The following is a 24,472-nucleotide window of genomic DNA, read 5'->3' on the forward strand; positions in this document are numbered from 1 at the left end:
AGGATGATACAACATATCTCTAAGAAGTCAGAAGTCATTAGGCTTCTACGTAGAATTACCAACAAGCATAAGGGGCTAGGAGAAGACAGTGCCATAAGATTGGTACATGCATTCGCCTTTTGCCACTTCTCGTACGTGGCAGGCATGCTACAATGTACACGGGCTCATAAGAACAAGCTAAACACTTTAATGAGACGACTTATAAAGACAGCACTAGGACTTCCCATCAGCACGGCCAATAATAGCTTATTGCGCTTACGGCTGCATAACACACTAGAAGAGATAGCTGAGGCTCAACGGGTGGCCCAGCAGGAGAGACAAATGGGGACACGAACTAGGAGGGCACTACTTGAAGAAATAGGCGTAGAAATAACAACCACACCAACAAAGGAGAAGTGTTAACAGAATTGCAAGCGGGACTATGAGAAACAATTAAGAGGACCCCGTTCCCTAGGCGGAAGGCAAGGGCCAAGGCACTCCTTCAAGATATAGATCAACATAAGCAGCAGGCGGTGTTCGTTGACGCTGCCTGGGATAAAAATAAGGATGCCTATAGCTCCTTTGTTGCAGACACTCAAGGTAACTAATGGGATTCCATCATCATCTATACCAAAGCCCCAACAGAAGCAGAACAAGTAGCAATCGCTTAGCCATCCGGGCTAATCGGTGGACACATATTTACAGCGACTCTAGAAAAGCCATGCGCAACTTTGCTAGCGCATATGTGACACGGATACAACAAGATTACTAGAGAAGGTCAACAGTGAGAGGATCGAAATCCGCTGGTTTCCTGCACATTTGGGGGTGGTGGATGGAACTCGGAGAAATCTCAATAAGGTGGCAAATGAAGCAGCACGAGGACTTTCTAGCCATGCTCTACAAGACCAAGGAACTTACACTTCACCCGGGGAACACAGGCATCGATTATTAACATGTAACGAAATCACGAAGCACTAATATTTAAGCAGAAGAGAATACCCAATGCCACACGTTAAGCTTTGCAGAGCCCAAGCGTACACATTACGTTTGATACAGACAAGGACATACCCAAGTCCAGACTTTATAAACAGGATCTATCCGGAGTCGGAAACTCAAAGCAATTGTAATAAGTGCAATGGCATCATTACTCTTGACCACATGCTTTATCAGTGCCCCGCGGTCTTCACAGACTGTGACAAGGAACAAGAATGGTGGCGGCAAATGCTACACAGTGAATCACTCTCTGACCAATTACGGGCAGTCCAGAAGGCCCGCGATGTGGCTGAAGGGCTCGGCCTAACTGTCCCACGTGGGAGCGGCCGGCGTCAACCTAGGGTTGACCTTCAGGATTGCAAAAAAGTTCTTCATACCATACATCTAGTGATATTTGCGCCTATTTGCTTGTGCCCGCATGAAACCATGATTGCTGATTTAACTAGAACGAGAGTGTTAAAATCAACACGACAATCAATTCTACAAAACGTACTTCATGTGGCTGGGTTATACTTTTTTATCGCTATCAGTACTTCGTCTTTCGGTGAAAGTGCGATATTTTTTTCTCTAAATCATCATTTAGATCATGAAATAGCCTTCTATGGTAAGTTAAAGATATCCTGCATTTTAACAGGTGAAGTTTCTATAAGAAAACAAAATCATGCACGCACCACTGGTGACTATTATCAGTGTAAGCTTAAGCCCAAACGCTTCTGGAAGGTTGCTTGCTATGCTAAAGACACGATGCATTGGAGCAACTATATTTGTTATAAGGTGACGATACCGAGGTTATATTGGTTGTTTCATTGCATGGTACTGTCAACATGCCTTTTATCAGCACACCTGTAGCAGTATAGGTCAACTGGGTTGATTCTGCGAATGAGGTTTTATAACTACGCCTTTGTGAGCCTTAGACATACGTTAGTTTGGATTGCTGCTATGATAATTAACACATCGAAGAATTCACAGATGCATTGCATCGCTTGGAAAGGTTATTGCATGTGCCCACAGATGCCGAAGTACCTATAGCTGTGTCGGGAACCGACGGGTCGTCGTGGAGGGCAAGCGTAGTAATATGCATAGCACCAAGAGGACCAGCGTTGCAGGCTTCTAAAACAATGCTGCGCGTGCTGTGCTTGCGCCTCGAGCAAGTGCTGCCCTTATTAATTTTCCTGTTCTTTCGCAGCTCCCGCTAAGGCGCTGGCTGAGAACGCCGACCACAGCGTCCCCGCGTTGCCGCGTCCATGTGCGCTATATCCCTCCACCCTCCCCCATTGATACTGAACGACGATAAGGCGAGTTACTATAATCGCATTTCAAAAGGGTCCTTGTTCAGCCTGAGTAGTGCGAGTTGAGACCTTTGGAAGCGAATGGTTCGGTGAAGACATTCGGGATGTCGAGGCTAGGAGTAACGCAGCGGATAGGTCGCACACGATGTCTTTGGGCCAAGAGTGTTAGAGAAGCCTAGTTCCTCTGAACAGGTGAGCGAAAATGCGCGAACTGGGCAGGGTAATAAAATCATCTGCAGCGAATAGGCCATGACGCAGGCTCGATCACAGCTGGTGCGCGAAAGCGTAAGTCTTCTTGGATCACGCGTATTCAGGCCCTCGGCTACCCTTCCAGCCTGCGTTGCGATGGACATTGGAAGTCGCAGACCTTTGTGGTTGACATCGCACGTGCGACGACAACAGGGTCTGTGGTGCGTTGGGCGGAGCTTCGGTCGTACCATGGTTAATGGCCTTAGAAGCCAGTCACGCTCGAGGTGGCGATGAAGTAGCCGATGGACGACGCTCGATGACACTGACGCGGAGATGCGAAAGTCGCTGCACGCCGTAGCTGTACTAGATGATCCTCACGCCTTCGCAACTTCCGGTACGGGTATAACACAAAAGACAGCATGATGTGGCAGATGCGTGAGGACATTGGGACTCATGTCTTAAGATGCTAGTGTTGGTTCAGTACTTTGTCTGTGTCGTGTGAAGAGTGTGGGCAGCTGAAATCTCGAATTTGTCAGCGCAGACGCCTAAGAAACTTGGTGGCAAGTCGGTCAAAAGAGGATGGGCTGCGAAGGGAAGAGATGGAGATCCCTAGTGCTTCTGCTAGCTTGTGATACCGCTGTGTAGCGTGGAGCTGAACGTCCTCCAGGTGAAAGTGGTAGACGGTACAGTCCGTACCCTGGACTTGCAGCGTTGTGCCATTTGATGGAAGGTACACTTGGTACAGAACAACGAAGGAACACCTTCGTTGTTCGCGGTGGCGTCGGTGAGATTTGAGCGAGACGCGTCGAAATCGCGAAGCGTGCGAAACACGCCAGATGGTGTTTACGTTGGGGTAGACGAAGGGCGGCTAGAACATAAACAAGGTTCGCGTATCGTGCAGTCAACGTCCCTAATAGGGAAGTAAGTACCGCAGAAGTTCAGCTTTGTTTGTCGTAGCTCGTCCTACGGACACGGGCCGGCCGATGGAACGCTCAGGCGGAGTTGTAGGTCAAGGGGCATTCTGTAGAGCAGCACCTCGTACTTGAAGTCCTGGATGGTGATGTTGTTCAGCTCCAGGGCCCCCTCAAACAGCGCAAACCATGCGCCGCCGTAGCGTTACTAGAATGGTGGTAGTGGTGGGACTGAACATGGGCTCGTGCCATAGCAGCGTGTCTCTCTGCGAAACGCGCGGTCTTTTGTAGAGAACCGAGCGGCCTCCACGGAGAGCCCGACCAAGAGGGCAAGCGTATTTCGCTCCTAGAACAACACTACGCGTGCCGTCCTTGCGCGTCGAGCAATCGTAGCCTGTCTACGTTTTTCTCTTTATTTTGCAACTGGCAACGAGGCGCCTGCCTAGAGCGCCGACCATAGCGTCCCCGCGTTGCGGCGTGGGTGTGTGCTACAGCTACATTGCCTACTACGGTCACCGCTGGTGGTGTCAGTGCCTCCAGCCAGTGTTGCCCGAGCCAGTATTTTCCTCACTCGTACATATCCAGCCATTCAGCAGTTGCCGGAGTGGACAGCTCACTAGGAGGACTCTTACACAATACTTCATTTGCGGTGCAGTTAGAGTTACCATAATTTACGTAGTACACTGTCACTGGACATTTGCATCCTTGCAGTTTATAGGTGAGGACTGATTTTTGAACTTTGATTAAAGCTGTTGTAGGGTTCCTTTCATTGAGCAACATGCTGTACCAGTTTAGCGACTGCATAACTTGCCATTTATATATAACCTTCGGTAGGGCTAGCATTTATGACACACTTTGTGGTGAGGACATCTCCTTGCATTTCGGTAGTTTAAACCCGACGTTCACGAGCAGGCAGCTTGGTGATTGCGCTTCCTTTGATCTTTACAGTTTGTAGGTACAAGGCAACCTATATGGACTTGGAATACAACCACAAAGGAGCGTGTTTCATGTAATGTGGACCAGATGAAGAGCCTGGCACAAAAATCCATCATCTTCACACGAACATTTTACACTAACAACGAATTGTAAGATATTTTAGGTTGTTATTAAATATCTGCAATAGCACTTACCACACCTTTGTTCATTTCAGTCATCTGATTGTTAAGGACTACATGGGAGTCTTTCCAAAAGAAAAACAAAACGTGATGCTACTCCGTAAATTAGGTATGAAAAAAAAAGAGTTTATTTGGTTTCTTTTTTTAATCATGAATACAGTCTAAATTCGCGTAGCTTAGGTAAGGCAGATTAAAGAGCTTAAGACTTCCGTTTAAAAAAAATACACAGCAGCCTTGTGTGACCTAAAACATGAATGACCCTCTTAAAAGCATTCCTTCCATATCACTCAGTACAAGTCTATACATAGAAGGAACCTAAAGTTGATGAGGCATTTCTTCTCTTAGTGCGTTGAGAAAAGACGCCAGAAGCATTTATGCAATGTTTCAGTTAGCAGCACTCAAATCTGTGCACTAGAGTCATGATGGGCCTCATTACCCTTATTTCAAAAATTATAAAGACGATGTCACCTTCAGTTCATACGGTACCCCGAAAAAGCTTACGAAAAGATTTGTAGTAAACAGTAGAATAAAAAGTAAATTTGTTTGTCCTGTTATTCAGCAAACCACATTACTCCAGCAAGCATCAATTCATTGGTATATATCGTTCCCATTTTGCCCCAATTTCTACCAAATGCGATGACGTGAACCACACAGCTCTTCCATGTGCTTAAAATTACTTATGGTAATTGCTGTATAAACACTCAGCAATACTTTAATATTTACTGCCTTAATTCATTACCATTTGCCTACGCATTAGATGTTACCTCTGTTTGAGCCAAATTTTAGCTTTGCGGCTGTTGTCTTTTTGGCAAGACCGAGGCCTAATTTCTATGCAGCTCGTAAAAGAGAAAACTCCCTGTAGCGGTTGAATGACGCATTTACTGAAAATATTTTAGATTCACTAACACAATTGACACTTTTGCTACGTTATCACAAAGGATGCGTGCCCTTCGCCACCAACAAAAAATAAAGAAACAATGTCCACCATATATTTCCTCACTTAAAGTGAGAAATCCCACTGCGTGTTTCGTATAGACATGGAAGCATGGAGAAATAAATATTTAAATTCAATTTCCTTTCTTTAATTTACATCTGAAAACCAAACATAGGCCATACATTGTTCCTAAATGCCCCCTCCCATTTTCCCATCTTATGAATTCGGTTTACAAGTAGGTTCTTTGGAAAGACTATTGAACAATTTATGCCAGGTGGGTAAGGTGGGTAAGGAAATAGATTTGTTTGCTCAATGACTTCGCTATTTTCATTCTATATGTCTACGCCCTTCATGTTTAATAACCCCTTTTCCACCTATCTAGCACACCTTTTCCAAGATATCCTCTTCCAGTGTGACACCGCAGGATCTAGTCGTGCCAACTCCTTTTACACGTCGACCACCACGTTCAGGAGATCATATTCTGATTTTATGTCACCAAATCAATTATTTTAATGAGAGCAGCTTGCGGCTAATTCTTATCTGAGGCAAAGGTAAGTAAGTACTCGCAGTGGTCAGGCCTTATGGTAGGCTATGGTGAATGAGAACCATGAAAAACCGGCAGATCCCACGCCCTGCTGGAATCGGTGTTATGCGAAGCAGTGTGTGGGGAGCCTTCCAACGACCATGAGAGGGCCACGACGTAGGCAGCTGGATCCTGATCTACATGACACACATATCATGACATTCCTCTCATGAGTCATCATTTACATTTGTCATGCACTTTTGTCATACTATGGCATTTTGCCTACATACTAAATTAATGAAAAGACCATGAGAGCGCCAAGACGTAGGCAGCTAGTGAGATACCCTCTAAATGGCAAAAGTTCTCCAAAATAATGCTTCGCTCTTAAAATCCAAATATGAGCATAGCTGAGCTGCCTAGCACTGTCCAACGTTGACAAGCACTATATCATCCGAACATGAGCCGTTACTAAATTCGTAATCAGTCAGCATTGAGCCCATAAATTGTGTTACAGAACTGCCTTAGAATAAACTGCTAGAACAAGGAATGTACAATTTGGAATGAATATTTAACTTGTTTACACAAATATTGGTGGTACTGTTCAAGTCATGGTTACCTTCCTAAATACGCTCGCATCCAGTGCACAGTAATTTCGAGCATTTTACTAACAAATGTGTTTTTTTCATACCCTCACTTACCTGACGTTCTTATGAGCTTCACTACACGGCTACCATAAGCGCTGCAAAAAGAACATTGCGCAAGATAGTTTAGTTGCTATTTTGCTAAATACTAATGGTTTAAAAAACACGCGAACTCGTGTTTCTCGCAATGCCGCATTCAACAGTTGATACAAGTGATTGATAATGTGGAACGTGACCACCTAGAAGTAATTTAGTTTTCACGTTAACCATCCATGAATGCTTATTTCGTGCCAGTTTACATTTCCGGGATACTATATAGGAACTATAGCCATTCAGAGAATCTTCTATCACCTTTCACTCTAGAAACGAAGGAAGACATTGCCTGCGTTTTTGAACCATCCCGCTCTTATTTTGTCAATTACAATGCATATTCTCGTTCTACTACTAGCCTTGATGTAGAGTATCTCCAGCTTTTTTTCGTGCAATTTGGCTGGACTGCTTGTACCAGATTTTTAAACGGTGTATATTGCAGTTTATCGTGAGTTTGTGTTTTCAAATACGTAATTCGTTGATAGAAGGCGTGAAAGTAACCACAGATACCTGGGTATGACAACAGAAAACTAATCTTTGCGAATACTTATTTCTGGTCAGTTGTAAAATAAATAAAGCACCATGTTGCCTTAAATTTAAGTTCACAGTATCACGTTGCTAAAGGCAGCCTTGTATCGACGTGACTTCATGCTGACTGACTTAAATACATCCCACACGATCGACTGCTCTTTTATTCTGATAAATCCGCGCGAACAACGTGCTGCTCCTGGTTGGGCTAGATAACCCACTGCATTATCTTTACCTGTTTCTATAGATAACAACTTCGCGGCGAAGGAAACTATACTTTATCTCAATGAAAAATATCATTGCGGAGTGATTAGGGTGACATCTACCCTGAGCGGTATGTAAAAGCGATATTTCTTAACTAGTGAAAAGTCTCATACTTTCGCCATTGCGTTTACAGGAACATTGATATTCTAAAAAAGACGATCTGATTTATTGCATCTCCAGTGTACTGAAATACTAACCTACAAAGATATCTTTTGGTAAAACACTATAGCGAAACACAATTTAAAACTCTAACAACACGCGCGATGGCAGGAACATGCTCATTGCAGTAGTCCAGTGAATACCTAAACAACTACAAAGCAGGCTATTTGAGGAAAACGGGGCCATAAACAAGGGTGATCAAAGGAAGACGTGTTTAATATGGACCAAAGCAATACAAGCGACTGTTTTTATTCTGATACAACTGCCGCGCAATTACCAGCGTGTTCGTTATAAAGAATTTCCTGACCATACCCCAATGGTGGTGGAGCCTTGCAATTTCGAGCGCAAATTAGAGAAGAGCGGACATCAGAAGAGGAACTGCCAGTAATAATCATGAGCATCCTCACCAGCAATATCACAATTTTTCTCGAAAGGAATTGTCTTTAAATACGTATCCTTGGTTAAATGCAGCAAACAACTCTTACGTCAAATGGTGCTTGAGATGTGCTTTTCTGTAGTCACCCTAAAACGTCATTGGTATATTAATACTATCAAAGTACGCATTGATATGCTAACAAATTCACACCGTATGTAACTCAACTAATAAATCTTGCATCCACACATGCTCTGATATATCCAAAGGCACATGTTATTGCAGCGGTGACTTTCTGCCATCTGCGCATAGCAACAGACACGCCACGTTGCTTTCTGTGGGCGTTCTATGCCTTCTAAAAATCCTACAGCCTCCTTTTTCGAATTAAAGTTCCAGACGGTCTCCAATATTGTTCTAAAGCAAGGCTGCACGACATTTGGCATGTAATTGCCATTTTATACGCCAACTGATTTTTATGCCAGCGCCCAAATTAACACTTGCGTAGACTGGTTGTACAATTCCGCGTGATCATAATAAGAGCAAAATTAACATTTTTGTGAGACACAGCGTTATAATATTCCGAGACGTCAAGGGCTATGAATGAAACAAAAGGTGAAGAAGGGTGGCGCCGCTTTTTCTGAACACATGAGAAAGGTGCCCAGCCTCCGAATACACTCGTCAAGCAAACAACGCTTGCTGAGCTTTTCAGGCTCTTTTCCACTTCGCGGAGGACTTCGACCTTTCAGCCAGGGCTTATGTCCAGGTGACCCGTAGACCCGCACGAAATCAGACTGCAGTGTGAACGTTAACTCTTCCCAGCCGTGAAATTTTTTGCGGTCGAACTGCGCATACGCCGGTCTTACGCTCTTGTTCTTCCCCTCTTTCTTTTCTGTTTTCTCCTTTCCGTCACCGAGCAGCACGGTGGTGGTGTCCGCCATTACAGTGGTTTTCATTACACGCCATTACAGTGGTTTTTACAGTGGTTTAGCGGCGGCAAGTAATAAACGTTCTGACAGGTTCACAATAGAGAGTGGACTCGCTGTATCCTAAAGTGAAAGCTGATTTGCCGAGTGCCTGTCGTGGTGTCCCAGTCGGGCAGCCACCTCACTTCAAAGAAACAACAGGGGGCAAAGACCGCCACGTAGAGGCAAGGCCAGGTAACTTGGTGGCGAAAGGAATGAAGCGTTATTGTTTAAGATAGGCTGGTTTCACGCGGTCACACGACACTGTCTCTTTCGTGTGAACGTTAATCTTCAAGGGTTTTCTTAACGCGAAACAACACGTAAGAGGCCTTCATGGGATGGAGTCAATAGGGGTTCGATAGAGTCCCGCCGCAAAATGACACGCGTGCTTGTGTCCATTTTCGGGAAACTAAGCGCAGACTGACCGCCGGCGATACATTGGGGTGCAGGTCGAAGCTGGTCGAGCCAGGAATCTATCTAGCTTCTTTAAGTGCAGCGCCACTGCCAGCGGAGTGGCTTCCTGGGTGCCGAAAAACTGGCCTGGATCGCGAAATGCTAATCCATATAGTATGTAGGATGCGAAGACTTCAAGGTCATCCTTGATTGTTGTTCTCAGACCAAGTAGTAGTAAGGATAGCCTACCAGCGGCGCGATTTTTGGTACCAATAGTATGGCGGATGAATGTATGGATGGAAAATTTTATTGAGGTGACTAGAAAATACGCAGTTGAAGTAAAGTTGCCGAGGCTTACGTTTTGAGCAGGCGGAACTGTTCTCAAAAACGAAGGTTAATGGCTTGTGGTCGTTCAGAATTTCGAATCATACGCTTGAAGAAGAAAACGGAAATGCTTCACGGTGCAATAGAACCCCGCCATCTCACTCCCGAAGGAGCTGATTGCGAGCTTCTGCGGGTTTAAGACGCTTTTAGAAGAAGCCCAGCGGCCTCCAGTCGGTGCCACCCTGCTGCAGTAGTGCACCCGCTGCAGTGGTTGGCGCGTCTACCATAACGGGAGCTGGGGCTTCGGTCAACGGATAAATCCGAAACACTGTAGTGGCCAACCGAATCTTGGCGTCCTCGATGGCGTGTTCGTGCTCCGAGGTCCAGTGAAAGGTAGCCGGTTTTTTTCGAGTCGGGACGCATCAGGTCAGTGCATGGCTGAAGAACTTGCCCAGAAGATGGTGTGACGAGCATGTGATGCGCCCTCTGGCATAATCTTTGTTGTCCCGCAAGGCTCGGTGGCCAACAATTATCACCACACGATATAAACACCGAAGAGCACAGCTGCTGGCGGACAGTTATTGTTCACCACCACCACGCTGCGGAGCGTCACTCTGACGGAAGGCATCTCGAGCCCCCTCTCGTCAACGAATCCTGGCAGATCGTGATACTGGTCGCGACTACAGCCCACGGACCGACCCACGCCGCTGCAAGCGTCGAATCACTACCCCCGGTTCCTGCCCCCATGCCGTTGTATGGGAGACTCGAGCCGTTCTAGGAAGAGGGGTGCGCCAGGCCATTCTTCGAAAAGCAAGTCCAAGTGTCTATCGAGGAAACGCACACCCAAAGGAAACAGCGGGACACTTTCTTGGCCAGCTGCGGGACCCGCGTCTTCAGTCTCCTGCTCGACCAGTTCAAGTCGGCCACACCGCAGGTTCAATGGACCCGGAGCAGCGAGTCCAGCTGGTCCCCGAAAGCCCTGGCGCATGTTAACCCTCGCAGCGCAGCGATGAACTGCCTAACGCTATCTCCTTCTCGGCGACTCCGGCTGTTGCAGCAGAGCCACTCCAACAATATGGGCGAGGACGGGCGGAAATGGGAGCGAAGTGAATTGACCTGCTCGCTCAGCGTAATTACATGCGGTGTGGCCGGCTTGAGAAAGTCTAGCAAGAGATTGAAGACGCGCTTACCGCAGCTCGACAGGAATATGTCCCGCTGTTTCGCCTCCAATGTGTAGTTTGCCCGAAGGAACATGTGGACTTGTTCCTCGTAGACTGGCCAGGCGGACCCATATCCCTCGAACGTCTCGTGCCTCGTACAGCGTCATGGCCACAGGAACGGGTGCTCGCGTTTCGCCACTAGCGACGACACGGAATCAGATCGCATCCTCTTCGCCAATGTCACGATCCGACCGGGTTCGAGGAGAGAGGGGGGGGCTCAAGGTGGTCTCAGTCCGATTGATGCTCCGTACTCTGGTGGTGGTCAACTATGGTGGTGAACTAAGGTTATGCCTCTTCGGGCATAATTTCCGATGGCACGCCAGGCTCGCTGGACCACCAGGCTCAGTGGGCCAATGAAGATTATGCCCGAGTGGGCGTCACATGCTCGTCACAGATTGCATGAACCACCTGGGAAAATTTACGAGCCCCCGAAACTCGCTCAACATTCGCACAGGGAAGTCCTCAATTGCCCACACCCGTGATTCCAGTGGCTTGGTGTTTTGAGGTGAAATCTGATGAGCTAGAAAACCAGAACTTAAATTTGTAAGATGTATTCCTTGACCTTTAGGACCAGGTGGTATTCATCAAGTCGTTCAAATAGAAGGCGAAAACGCTTTTGTCTTCTTCATCTGTGCGACTTGTAATGAGAATCCTACGAGAAAGTTGGATCAGCATTCTTTAAATGCGGACGAACTCAAATACCACCAATGGAGTAGCGATTGCTGCCTTCTGAACGTTGGTGGGTACGACAACAGTTTGGTGGTGCGCGCTCATCTGATCGATCTTGCACTATATAGTGTTTCCGGCTATACGAGCTCGAAGTCATGTTGGTGGAAAAGGAGGTATTGATCCGGAGTAGTCATATTATTCAAAGCTCAATAATCACAACAAGACTGCCAGTCGCCACTGTCCTTCCTTCGAACCAAATGGAGAGGTGAAGACCAATTGCTTGAGGAAGGACGAATAACACACGGCTGAAGCATATGTTCCAACTCACAGGTGGCGACTTCCAACCTCCGTCCAATGAGTCTCCGTGGTTGCGCAGCAACGGGTGGGCCGGTGTAGTGATATGATGTGTCACCTTCTATTTCCCGCGCAGCGCGCCGTTTCAGGGCTTCATGAATTGCTGGTGCTCAGCATGTACCTTGTAGTACGTTGAAGGCAGCGGAAACGCACGGATGCCAGATGAGGTGATGCTGCAGTGCAGATCAAGTTAATCGAGGGATCTGACGATGGTCGAAATGGCTGAGGAAGTCCGCTCCCATTATGGCGAAACTGACGTCGACGATCACAAAAACCCGTGCATGCAAGTCCGATGTCTAGAGCTATCGACCGTAGCCTATGCGATGCGATGGTAGTGTTGTTCACTGCGTGGAGCGTGTGTGTAGACTTGCCACGTTGGCGATCTGCGGCCGTGGCGGGAACGATAGGCAGCTCGGCTCCGGTGTTGACGAGGAGACGGGTGCTGAAGATGCGGTCGACTACGAAGAATAGGCGGGTTGCACGATGGACTGTCGCATGCCACCGTTAGTAACTGGCTAGTGTGTTTCCCGACCGCGAACAGCGCTGGATGCCGCCACCAGCTTGTTCGCGAAGTGCGGTAATACCAGCACAACTTCCGCAGCGAGTGTCCAGGTGCCTTCCAGCAATGTGAAGGCGAGTGGTTGCATAGAAGTTGGTCGACGATGTTGCCACCTGTCATCAGCTTCTCCAGTGCACTGGTAAAGCGGTTGATCTTTTCCTCCAGGCGTGAGTGTCGGTCTCCTGGCTCTGAGACTCTCACAGCGGCAATAGGTAGCTGAGCCGCAGGCGACTAATCACATATGCGGCCACGAGTGCAGCTAGCCGATCGAGACTCGAGTCGTGGGAACCCGCCAGTACTATGCGTGTGAACTGCGGCATTAAAGAACAGCTCACGCAACATTGGAAGTTGGCTGTCGTTTGCGGAATGGCCACCCAGCAACTGAAGCAACTGGTGCAGCAGTTGTGACGATCGTTGGTCGCCGAGTTCCTCGGAGCGGAGCTCTTGGCACCTACTATGTTGCGATGGCTCGAGGCACTGCTGATCCATGCGTTTCAGCTCGTCGTATGCTGTAGCGGAAGGCGTACCCGTTAACAAGGTGTGTACGGCATCGGCGATGTCGCAGGCTGGCGTGGTGAGGAAGTGCAGGTACCTTGCTGCCTGTGAGATGATACACCGGAGTTGAAAGCGGGTCTCTACTTGCAGAAACCAAACTCCAGGATTCCTGGGTCAAAAGCTTGAAAACGGAAGCACTGGGGCGATCACAAGACACGTAATCGTCGAGTCTTCTCTGTCAGCAGGAGTAGGAGCAGCGGCGTCCAAGGAAGTGTTCAAAGGAAATCGTTAATGACCTAGGTCGCCATTTTTTCTGAGCTTGGTTTAAAGGAAGCATGTAATATGCGTTTTGAGAGGTTAAAAACGAAGAACATTTCTTATGCCTTTATTACAAAGTAAAGCATGTAATATGCGTTTTGAGAGGTTAAAAACGAAGAACATTTCTTATGCCTTTATTACAAAGTAAAACGCAGGATTGCTGAATGGCTCTGCTGGCAACCCTGTCTGGTAGCCACCTCACTTCCAAGTAAGATCAGGCGGCAATTTGCGGCATATTTTCCCCGCGCAATACCAGCGTGCTCTTTGCAAATTATGTCTGGAAACTAGAGCGACGCTCTCACACGTTTTGGGAGTGTCGTGTTATGTCAACTACAATGACAGTAGCTCCGGAGGCTCTCGCGTCGAAGTTGGCCGCCGCTCTGCGCAGCTCCCAACTTAAGATGCAAGAGTGGGCTGTCCAGCAGGCCCGAGAGGCGGCGACGAGGCAAGGCCTCGAAGTACCCTCATGGGAAACCTGAGCCTGGGTCGTTAAACTTTGCTGGATTTAAAATAAAATTATTTACATCCATCCTTGTGCCCACCTGCAGACTAGGCGAGGTAACTAGATTTCCCAGAAGCGGCGACAACGTATAGTTCGGACGGTCGCTACAGAACTTTAGCTTCAAAAATATATAGTGAAACACATGAATTATCAATTTTGTGAAATATAAACCTTAAATGACTACAACACGTGATGCCTATTTCAGTGTATTATAACATAAAAAATACTAATATTCAAATTTGAGTTATGAAGTGCTTTTGGCGCAACAATATTGTTTTTAGATCGCTGCGTATTTTGTTGTATTTTGATGCTTGCTAACATTTTATTCCCCCTTCGTAGGTCATCCACCCTATTATGACCTCCGTGTTTGGAATTCCGTAGTTGGGCAAGGCCCTCACGAAAAATGTGTTTCACGATTCACGAAACTCGCACAGAGAGGACACGTTATTTATGACTCGACGTGCCAGAGCATTCTGCACTATAAAGGTCGTTGAATTTAGGAGAGAGAAAGAACGAAGAACCGAAAGCACGAGGCCATTTCATGAACTTTCTTGATGTAGTGGCATCAGATATACGACAATAAAGCGAAGACAACGACAGCACTGTTATATGCGCAGAAATAAAATTGAGCGCAACGTGACTGCAATTTAATTATTGACATTTTAGTAACTTACGTTCAGAACCTTTGAAGCAACCAAGGTAAACAATCGTGGTTTCGTACTTCGGAAAATGTGTTGGCGGCGTCGGAAGTTTTCATTCTGGGGGCGAAAATCAGCTATGCTTGTTTCAATTGTTGAGTAATGCAAGTATCACAGCAAAAGCGTTATTGAAACTAGAATACTCCATAAGGGCAAGCTCGAGGATGTACCGTGACCTGAACAACCTATGTCATTCACCGAGTTATTATTTCGAAGAACATAAATTTTTACCTCCTTTTCTTGCCTTATATACGCGGCGCGTACCTGGTTTTTTTTATTATTTACATTATATCTAAATATTGCACTTCATTTATATTTCCATGAAGTACGAACAATTCGTTCGGATTGTACAATAAATGATTAAAGATTGTCCGGTAAATAGTGGTTTTGTATAAAATTACGAATTCATGTGTCTTATAGCATTGGAAGCGTATTTACCAAGCCACGTAGGAACAATGCCGAAGGTCCTCAAACTGTATGTGCAGCAAACATTAAACATTGAGAGAATATAGGATATCTTATGCGCAATACATGGCTAAATTTTCTAGAGTTTCCCTAAATTTGGGCTTTGCAACTATTTAATGTACAAATGTCGTTTTTTGTTTGTTTGTAGGGCCGTTATATTCAATGTTTCTCAATGTACGGGGACAACTGTTTTCAACACCATGTTCACATTCGGTAGAGATGGAGGTCATCTCATGGGAAGTGCGTCTAGATCTCAGAAAATTTCCGGCTTGATTCATATACTAGTACTGAATACCCGTTTTCATCTTATTTTACTCTTATGCGAGGTTCGTAGTAGGTTCCTGCGGCATCTCTGCTTAAGAAAACCAGGCTCCCGATTCATATTTTCGTTAAAAATTTGGCTGTCACCGCGGTGGCTCAGCGGCTGTAGTGCTGTGCCCCTAAGCATGTGGTCGCGTAATCAAATTCTGGCCGACGCAGCCGCATTTCAATGGGGGTGAAATGCGAAACCACCCCTCTTCCATGCATTAAGGGTGCGTGAAAGATCCCCTAGAGCTCAAATCGGGAGCCTCCCACAACGTTATGCCTCATAATCAGCTCATGCTTTTGGCATGTAAAACCCCAAAATTTATTATATGTGGCAGGTTTCAGATCATGCTGTGGTAATATCGAAAGTTCTGGGTTCAATACAACTTTCACAATAAATTGTCTCTGGAAGCTGTACGGAGCGTCATGATTGTTTTTATCAAGTAGTGCAAAATTTATTAAGCTGTTCTAGGATACGTAAACCCATCACAAAGAACATATTTACAAATATTGTGGTGAATATTATCCCCAATGTGCATTGCAAGCTAAGTGCCTGCGAATTACATGCAATTGCAGTAAACTATAAACTGTAATAAACACTTATATACCTACACCGTACACTAGAGGGAGAGAGATTTATGTACAGAAAAGCAGAGAGGTTAGCCTGAGCTATAAGTTGCTCTGGTCTGCTACTCTACACCAGGGAAAAAGGAATGGCGAGGAAAAGGGCTGATCAATGATGATGACGATGCTGTGAGGAAGAGATGGGTATATACAAGTTCGCAGAATTATGACATCTCTAAAGCCGTGCGTCCAGCCCAGTGGCTTGAAGAAAGGCTATAGCAGCACCTTACAGTATTTACAGTTTGGGCTGGTATCACTGCAACCTATCAGATGTCTAAAATGGTTGGTGAATGCGGCACGAAGGCGAATCCGGTGGATCATGCTTGCTTGGTTTCTCTTGAGCTTGTGGACCATGCAAACTTACATTGTTTGGTCCCATTTGTGTACTCGCTTCTGTCGTCTATCTGGTTAAGTCTAGTGTTGCAACCATATGTTGAAACTCTGGGCGTTTTTGTCTGTTCGTGAGAACGGAATGCGTGCTTCAGAAGCATTATTTAAAGCAGTTTTCGCTTCAGTGTCTGCCTGTTCGTGCTATATCACGACACAGTGTGAACGTATCCACTGGAACGCGATATCGTGGCCACTTCTATTTGCTTGGTCGAGATGTCTTGTAATTTCTATAGCCACTGAATAATACGGGCCCCGTCTGAGAACATAGTGAATAGTCTGGATAGCAATAAGTTATGCGGCAGTTGATGTTGATCTATGGTCTGGTTTATAGTTTAAACCAGCCAGGGGTGATAATATTTGGGACTACGAAGGATGCAGTGGGGTCATATGTTGTGTCAGAGCCATCGTTATACGCCCGTACAGTACCTCTGTACTCTGCTGAAATGTGAAACACGGTTAGTTGCTTGAGGCTAATAGATGCAACGGATGACTTTTTTGTAATTCCAGGGATATGCAGTGTAACGAAGGGCTAGGCAGGATCCACTGGGCGATTTTAGGAATTCAGGCGGGAGAAAATGTTGACGGCAGCACGCTCTGATGATGCGATTGAATCTTTGAAAAGCTGGAACCAGGGTGCGAGGCAGGGCGCGATGAGAGGGCATCGTGCCTATGCCGGGTCAACACGCGAAGATACATTGGAAGAGGCTGGCAGAGCAAGTATACACCAACAGGACAAGCACGAACTTCAGCTTTTGTTTCAATGGTTGACGTGCATCATTTGAGGCCCAAAAGTGTCTGCAATGATTCAGCTTTGATGCGCTCCAGCGTACGCACACAGCTAAGTCCCATGCCTAAGAGCGCCGCCATGCTGTACCGTATATACCCTACGAATAGTGCTTGGTACAATTGGAGTAATGATGACTCCGAGGGGCCCCATCTTGTTCCTGCAACGACTTGAAGGACGTGAACAAAGCTCTACAGCCTTGACTTCCGTGCGGCAACGTGTCTTGGCCAAGATAATCCCTGGTCCTAAGCCAAGGAACCTGTGATGTGTTACCGCAGGTATCGATACTCGGTTAACGATTATCGGATACCTGTTCATTCATTTCCGCGTGAGCAAAATCACGGAACATTTTTTTCTCTTCAGAGCTGGAGGCCTTGACGCCGCAGATACTTAGCTGGGATGGCCACTGTACCTTGAAGACTAGCACCCGTTGGGGGATGAGTGGCTCCAGATTCCCATATTCATATGTCGCCTGCATGCGCGCTAATCTTCACCGTGTTAGGAAGCTCCGATGCAAGGCTAATCAATGCAACATTAAAAAGAGTTGGACTGAGAGCTTACCTTGTGTAGCACCTCGATTGATATTGTCACGTGGTGGTGACGTAGAAGAACACAGTAGTAATACTGTGAAACACAAAACTAACTTTTATTGCGCGAACCTGTGCCCACAAAAGAGGCTACACTTATAGCACAACGATAGCGGCGAACACGGTCGGCGATCGTCGAAAATCTCATCAGCGGGTCAAGCGCGTCGGCTTTTATAGATCAGTCGTCGAATGTTCCAGATTAACCGATGGGACCCGCGTGTCTTCCACAAAGTTCTACACTATTTCCGTCGCGCATAGATGCAATAAGATTACACAAGTTGTGGTGCAAGACAGTGGACGTAAACATTGATAACATTCCAGAAACTTCTTTTACATGCAGGCGCGTCCTGCACTGCGCGATAACATTTGTTAGGCGGCCGAACGTGGTCGCCCGTAAAGATAAGTACATGTGTCATTACCCCCCTCTTCAGCCCCGTTCAGCGTTAGGGGCCGATTACTCCGTAATGAGTGGACGCATCGCCGCCCAGTTGAAGAAAGTTAAAACTGCATGGGAAGGCCCTCAAATTTGAACCGCTGGAGGACACCTCATCACGCCGACTGGAATCTGCACGGCAAGAATAACCATTCATGACAGGACTTACCCTGCCACCTTCGTTATCCTCCAACAGTGTTCACGAGACGTCATTCTCGGCATGGACTTCCTGAATCAACATGGCGCAGTCATCGACCTGAAGTCGAAATCGATAACGCTTTCGTAAGATCAAGCGATACCGCCGGAGAGCTGTCGTAGTCACCACGCCTTGAGTGTGCTCGAAGGTCGAGTGAACATCCTGCCGCGCTCCAGCATTATTATTTCCGTCGGCACCGAAACACCCGCTTACGTAGAAGGCGCCATCGAGGGCGACCAACATCTACTGCTCGAACGTCAAATTTGCGTCGCAAGAGGGTTCGCTCGACTCCATGGAGGGCAAGTGGAAGTTATGCTAACAAACTTCAGCCAAGAGTTTAAGCACATCAACAAGGGCACGACAATCGCATACATCGAGGAAATTGTGGAAACCAGCAATGCTTTTGTCCTCTCGGATTCAGCCGCATCTACCCCGATGAGCATAGTCCCCGAACGAGACTTCGACGTGAATCTAAGTCTTCCTATGAGTAAGCAGCAACAGATCAGAAGTCTTGTCCGACGATACAAAGACTGCTTTTCGACGTCATCGAGGATTCGACAAACACCAGTTGCAAAGCATCGCATAATAACCGAAGAGTGCGCTCGACCACTCCGCCAGAGCCCTTACCGAGTTTCGACGCGAGAACGTGAAGCTATTACGCAACAAGTCGACGAAATGCTGCGTGACGACATCATCCAGCCGTCGAAAAGCCCGTGGGCCTCTATTGTAGTCCTGGTGAAGAAAAAGGACGGAACCCTACGCTTCTGCGTCGATTATCGTCGACTGAACAAGATCGCGAAGAAGGATGTGTACCCCCTTCCACGGATAGACGACGCATTGGATTGGCTCTGCAACGCTAAATACTTCTCGTCAATGGACCTCAAGTCTGGCTACTGGCAAATAGAAGTCAACGAGAGAGATCGCGAAAAGACTGCCTTCATCACGCGAGACGGCCTCTACGAGTTCAAGGTCATGCCATTTAGACTGTGCTCGGCGCCTGCAACGTTTCAGCGCGTCATGGACACGGTGTTAGCTGGACTGAAGTGGCAGACGTGCCTTGTTTACTTGGATGACGTCGTTGTTCTCGCTGGAAATTTCGACGATCACCTTAGGCGGCTTGCGACAGTGCTAGAAACCATCAAGTCATCAGGGCTCACTCGGAAGCCGGAAAAGTGCCGCTTCACCCACGATGAGCTTTTGTTCCTAGGCCACGTCATCAGTAAATACGCCCCGACACACAGAAAACAGCTGCCATCGCAAAGTTCCCGCAGCCAACCGACAAGAAGGCAGTGCGCAGATTCCTTGGCATGTGTGCCTACTATAGGCGCTTTGTCAAGGACTTTTCACGCATCGCGGAGCCGCTAACACATCTAACCAAATGTGATGTCGAGTTCAAGTAGGAAACGCCGCAGGCCAAGGCATTTCAAGAACTCAAACGACGCATGCAGTCGCCGCTGGTGGTGGTGAAAACTTTTAATTGCTGCAAGAGAGTTTGGGAGCCACAGAGTGGCCCCGCTACATGGTCGGCGTCCGTAGTCCGGGACATCGCATGACAATGCCCCGTCTCTCGCCCGTTTCACCAGAGCCCTTTGAAACTCAAGCGAGGAGCAGTTGAGGAGGGCAGTCTCCCATGCCTCTCTGGAAGGGGTAGGGGAAGGGGGGAGGTGGGGATTTTGAGTACATGCCCACACCATGTGGAAGATATCACAGGTCTCCCCACAGTGCGGGCATCGCCCATCCGTGTTAGGATCGTAATGCTTTAAGATTGCAGGACAGAGCAGAGTACCTGTCTGCAGGTGCCTTAAAGTTCGCTCCTCCGTCTTACTCAGCCCCTTGGCAGGGGCTGGGAAAAGGCGGTGGTTGTCGATATAATGCGTTATTATTTCCCTGAATCGCAGCAGCGGCTGGTTAGTCTCCGAGCCAGAAGAGCTGGGATGAGGAGCCCGGTAAATAAGCGCTCGGGCAGCCGCGTCAGTGGCCTCATTACCTCGTACGCCCTGATGGCCAGGAGCCCAAATGATTCTTTTCGGTGTTGGATCAGTGGCAGTCCGTCTTAGAATGCAAGCAGCTCAGGGGGAGATTTCCCCAGCCAAGTAATGATCACATGCTTTTCGGGAGTCCGTAATGATGATTCTCGAATTGGCGTGGGCGGCAGCAAGCGCTATCGCTACTTCCTCGGCTCGCATTGAATTCGGGGCTCGAAAAGAGAGTCCATCGACGTGCATTTCCTGGTGAACAACAGCGGCCGTGTAAAATCCCGTGGGCGACGGCCCTGCTACGTCTACATAATATACACCGGGTCGGGAGCCGTGTTGTCTCTCAAGAGCCCGAGCCCGCGCTTGTCGTCTGTTTTCGTGCATGTCGGTGTCCATGTTACGGGGGAGTGGGGAGACCGTGAGCATATGGCGCCACAGTACTGGGATACGCTCCGTCTCCTCTGGATTGCAGTCGTGTTGGATGTGTAAGCGGTTTAGCAGGCGGCGCCCAGGGGCCGTCTGCATGAGCCGCGTGTATTGGTTCACGAGGTGGGCCTCCCGCAGCTCCTGGTAGGAGTTTAGCACCCCCAATGCCTTCAGTTTGGCATTAGAGGTAGCCACCGGGAGATCCAGGGCTCGCTTAGTTGCCTTGCGGATGATGGCGTCTATTCGGGCCTCGTCTTGCTTAGTAGTGCGGAGATATGGCACGGCGTAGAGGATCCGGCTAGTCACGAAGGCATAGACGAGCCGAAGCGCGTCCCTGCCCCGCAGACCGCCCCGCTTCTTGGAAACGCGGCGGATCATACGCCCTACCTGTTCGCCTACTCTCTTGAGTTTCACAATGGTGGAGTCCGGTCTGAGTCTGTGGTGAATGAAAAGGCCCAGAATACGGAGCTCCTCCACCTCTCTAATAGGACCTCCTGACAGAGAGATGTGAATTGCTGTCCTATCCTTTGGGTTCGCTCTGACATGCAGAAGCTCTGATTTCGCTGGAGCACATTGGAGCCCACAGTCCATAGCATACGCATCGACTATGGAAGCGGCCTGCTAAAGGCGGGCCTCCATGTCCCCCAGGCTCCCCTCAGTGGTCCAAATTGTAATGTCATCTGCATATAACGCGTGTTGAATGCCTTCCACCCGGGCCAGTTGGCTTGGGAGGCGCATCATAGCTATGTTGAACAGGAGCGGTGATAACACCGCTCCCTGAGGGGTACCCCGTGTTCCCATCATGTAAGGGCCGTATTCCTCGCCCTCAATCCGAAGGAAGGCCTGGCGATTAGTCAAGAAATCTCTTACATACGCGTAGGCCCTAGCCCCACAATCGGTAGAACTCAAGTTGGCCAGGATGCTTCCGTGTTTAACATTGTCGAAAGCCCCTTTCAGATCAAGGGCGAGGATGGCTTTGTCATTGTGTTGCATAGTTGTGGGTCGTATTACATCCCTGTGCAGCTGAAGAAGGACATCCTGTGCAGACATGTGGGGGCGAAACCCGAACAGGGTGACTGCAAAGAAGCCCTTACTCTCCAGGTATGGAGAGAGGCGATCCCGAACCATCGTCTCCATAAGCTTGCCCGCACATGAGGTCAGTGATATGGGCCTCAGGTTGTCCGTATTCACGGCCTTACCTGTTTTAGGGATAAACGTCACAAGTGACGTTTTCCACTCGGGAGGGAGTGGACGTCCGTCCCAGATCTGGTTAATGTATTCTAATAAATGGAGGTAGGCTGGGTCCGGTAGGTTCGCCAACAGGTTCACTGTTATGTGATCCCGTCCCGGAGCCGTACCCCGGCGCATTTTTGCTAAGGCCGCCTTAAGGTCGTGCAACTCAAAAGGGGCATCAAGTGTTTCATTAGGCCTGCCAGAGTATATGTACTCAGGCCCAGGCGGGTCCTCCGTACGACAGAGATATCTGTCGCACAGAGTGTCCGCAAGTTGCGCCGTCGTAACTTGATACCCTTGCAGAGCCCGCCGGAGCTGCTTTTGCGTCTCCCCTCTCGTTTGGGAGGGGTCGATTAGACTGCGAAAGAGACGCCACGTCCCCTTCGACCTCATCTGATGAGCTGCGGCGTCGCAGCGTGCTATCCAATTTGAATCTGAGAGTTCAGCAGCATACGCTGCAGCCTGCTCTGTGAGTTTGGCTATGCGGTCGCGTAATTTGCGATTAGTTTTCTGCTTTTTCCACCGTTTAGTTAAGCTCCGGCGCGCCTCCCACAAATGCAGGAGGTGGGTGTCCACTGCGGAGATCTCTTCGGTAGTTTGTAGTGTTGTGACGTGTTGTTTCTGAATGTTGTATATGTGGTTAGCCCACTCCGCGTATCCGCCAGAAAATAGTACGGGAGGGATAGTGTGATTTCGGAATTTGTGCCAATCGGTCAGCTTGGCCTGACCCCATTTTTTGCGCGCTGCCTTCGCCATGAGTGTAATCCGGAGAAGGAGGTGATCGCTGCCTAGAGAATCTCCCAAGTTCTCCCAAGCAGCCGCTCTAGCATTTTTAACGAGAGAAAGGTCGGGACACGTGTCGCGGGTTACCGAATTCCCCACTCGGGTGGGATACGCCGGGTCCGTGAGCAACGTGAGGCTGAGGGTCGAGATGAGCTCCGCCAGCTTACGTCCTCTTGCCTGTTCGAAGTGGTAGCCCCAATGAAGGCTGGGAGCATTGAAGTCTCCAACGATCACTAGAGGCTCTTTGGCTGCCATTTTTATCGCGCGAAGGAAGATTTCATTAAAAGTTACGCGCGGCTTATGCGGAGGGCAGTATATGTTGAGGATATGTCTTGACGGGTCGCGGCGTCTGAGAGGCAGTACCCGGACCATTGTATATTCTTGCTCGGTACTCAAGTCTAAGTCGACCTGAACCACGGTGTAAGCTTTATTCACCAAGATGCACGTAGAGGCGCCCCCCTGAAAGGTGCTGTAGCCTGATAATTTAGCGTCTATGCCGGGCTCCTGCAGGGCAATGAGTGCCGGCATGTCTCCTAGGGACTGCAGGTAGAGCTGGAGGTGTGACCGTTTTTTCCAAGCTCTGAAACCCCTGCAGTTCCATTGGATGATCTGGAATTTTTCAAGGTTTTTATCATTCCTATTAGATCTGTTAGCCATCTTGTTCTATTTATTTACGGGCGAGCGGACTAGCTCTGGCCGGGAGCCAGCGCAACCCCAGCGAGGGGCCGCACCGACCCACCAGCTGCAGAGCCTGAACCATGTTTCTCCGCTGCCTGGCGGGAGGCTGTCTTACGTTTGAGGTGAGGGGATTCGCAGCTAGTGGCGTTCTTAATTTGGGTGCTGACCCAGGGCTGCACGGCTTTAAGGACCGAGTCAGTGACCTGGGCCATAAGGTCGGGAAGTGCTTGCGTTAAAGCTGCCTTGAACATGTCCTGGAAGGACTCGCGGACTGCTGACATGATTTGATTCGGGAGGGCCGCCACCTGCTCCTCCAGTTGCTCGGTTTGGCGCTGCAGTGCCTCTAGGCCGGCGACGCGACCAGCAGATCCAACTACCGTGTCCCCGCACTGCCGTGAGACGCTAGTGAGGCAAGATGTTACGGATGATCCGTCATCCTCGCCTTCTGGCTCAGCTTCTTGCGTTGGTTCGGATGACCCGGCCTGTTTGGCTTTTAATTCTTGAATTTCGCGCGCTAGAACTTTGTTTTGGCGCCTGAGCTCCTCTACCTGCTGCTGTAGGGCGGTTTCGGTAGGGGAGGGACGGGTAGGGGGCCCGGAGACTGCCCTACTCAAACTGCTCACCTGTGGTTGGACGGGTGCCAAGGGCGGGAAGTCTCTGGCGTTGAGGACCGGGGGCACCGCCTGGGTCGCGGACCTGACAGGTTTCGATGTGCCGGGTTTGGCCTTGGTTTCCTGATCGGCTGGCGCTTTCTTGGCCTTGGGCGGAGGAGCCTGCTTGGGCCCCCTCTTTGTCTTCGGTTTGGACCCGGATGGGGAGCTCGGTTTGATGGCTTTCTGGAACCGCCCGGAACAGCCAGGAGCTCCGGTAGGGTGGCCGCCTCCGCAGATGAGGCAGCTCGGAACACAGTCATGTTCTGCCGGGCCGTCAGGAGTGGCATCGGGAACCTGGACTCCGCAGCGTTTGCAGCGTCCCGGCTGCGGTCGCGGGCATGCATCGGCCCGATGGCCCACTGTGCCACAGCGGTGGCATGCTGGCACTGTTTTCTTGTACAGGCGAACAGGGAGCCGTTCGTAGCTGTACAACACCGTCCGTGGCACCTTGGTCCC

At 48.7% G+C, this 24,472-nt stretch overlaps 1 protein-coding gene across 18 annotated transcripts in view; it reads left to right on the forward strand.

The window, feature by feature from the left end:
- Positions 1–24,472, forward strand: part of LOC126534072 (uncharacterized) — a 178,228-nt gene that overhangs the window by 87,711 nt on the left and 66,045 nt on the right. For 11 of the 18 annotated variants that reach the window (XR_011895755.1, XR_011895758.1, XR_011895756.1 and 8 more), the window contains 3 exons: positions 4,310–4,446; positions 4,512–4,585; positions 7,440–7,526. Coding sequence is in view for 2 of the 18 variants with exons in the window: in XM_055072617.2 (XP_054928592.1) it covers positions 4,310–4,446; positions 4,512–4,585; positions 7,440–7,526; positions 13,115–13,185 (369 nt within the window). In the remaining 16 variants the exon portion in view is untranslated. Of the gene's footprint in view, positions 1–4,309; positions 4,447–4,511; positions 4,586–7,439; positions 7,527–13,114; positions 13,266–14,123; positions 14,425–24,472 lie in introns of those variants that run through there. The other 7 variants (XR_011895762.1, XM_055072617.2, XR_011895764.1 and 4 more) reach the window with 7 other exon arrangements.

This window comes from Dermacentor andersoni, chromosome 7 (genome assembly GCF_023375885.2).
Source record: "Dermacentor andersoni chromosome 7, qqDerAnde1_hic_scaffold, whole genome shotgun sequence".
Taxonomy (NCBI): domain Eukaryota; kingdom Metazoa; phylum Arthropoda; class Arachnida; order Ixodida; family Ixodidae; genus Dermacentor; species Dermacentor andersoni.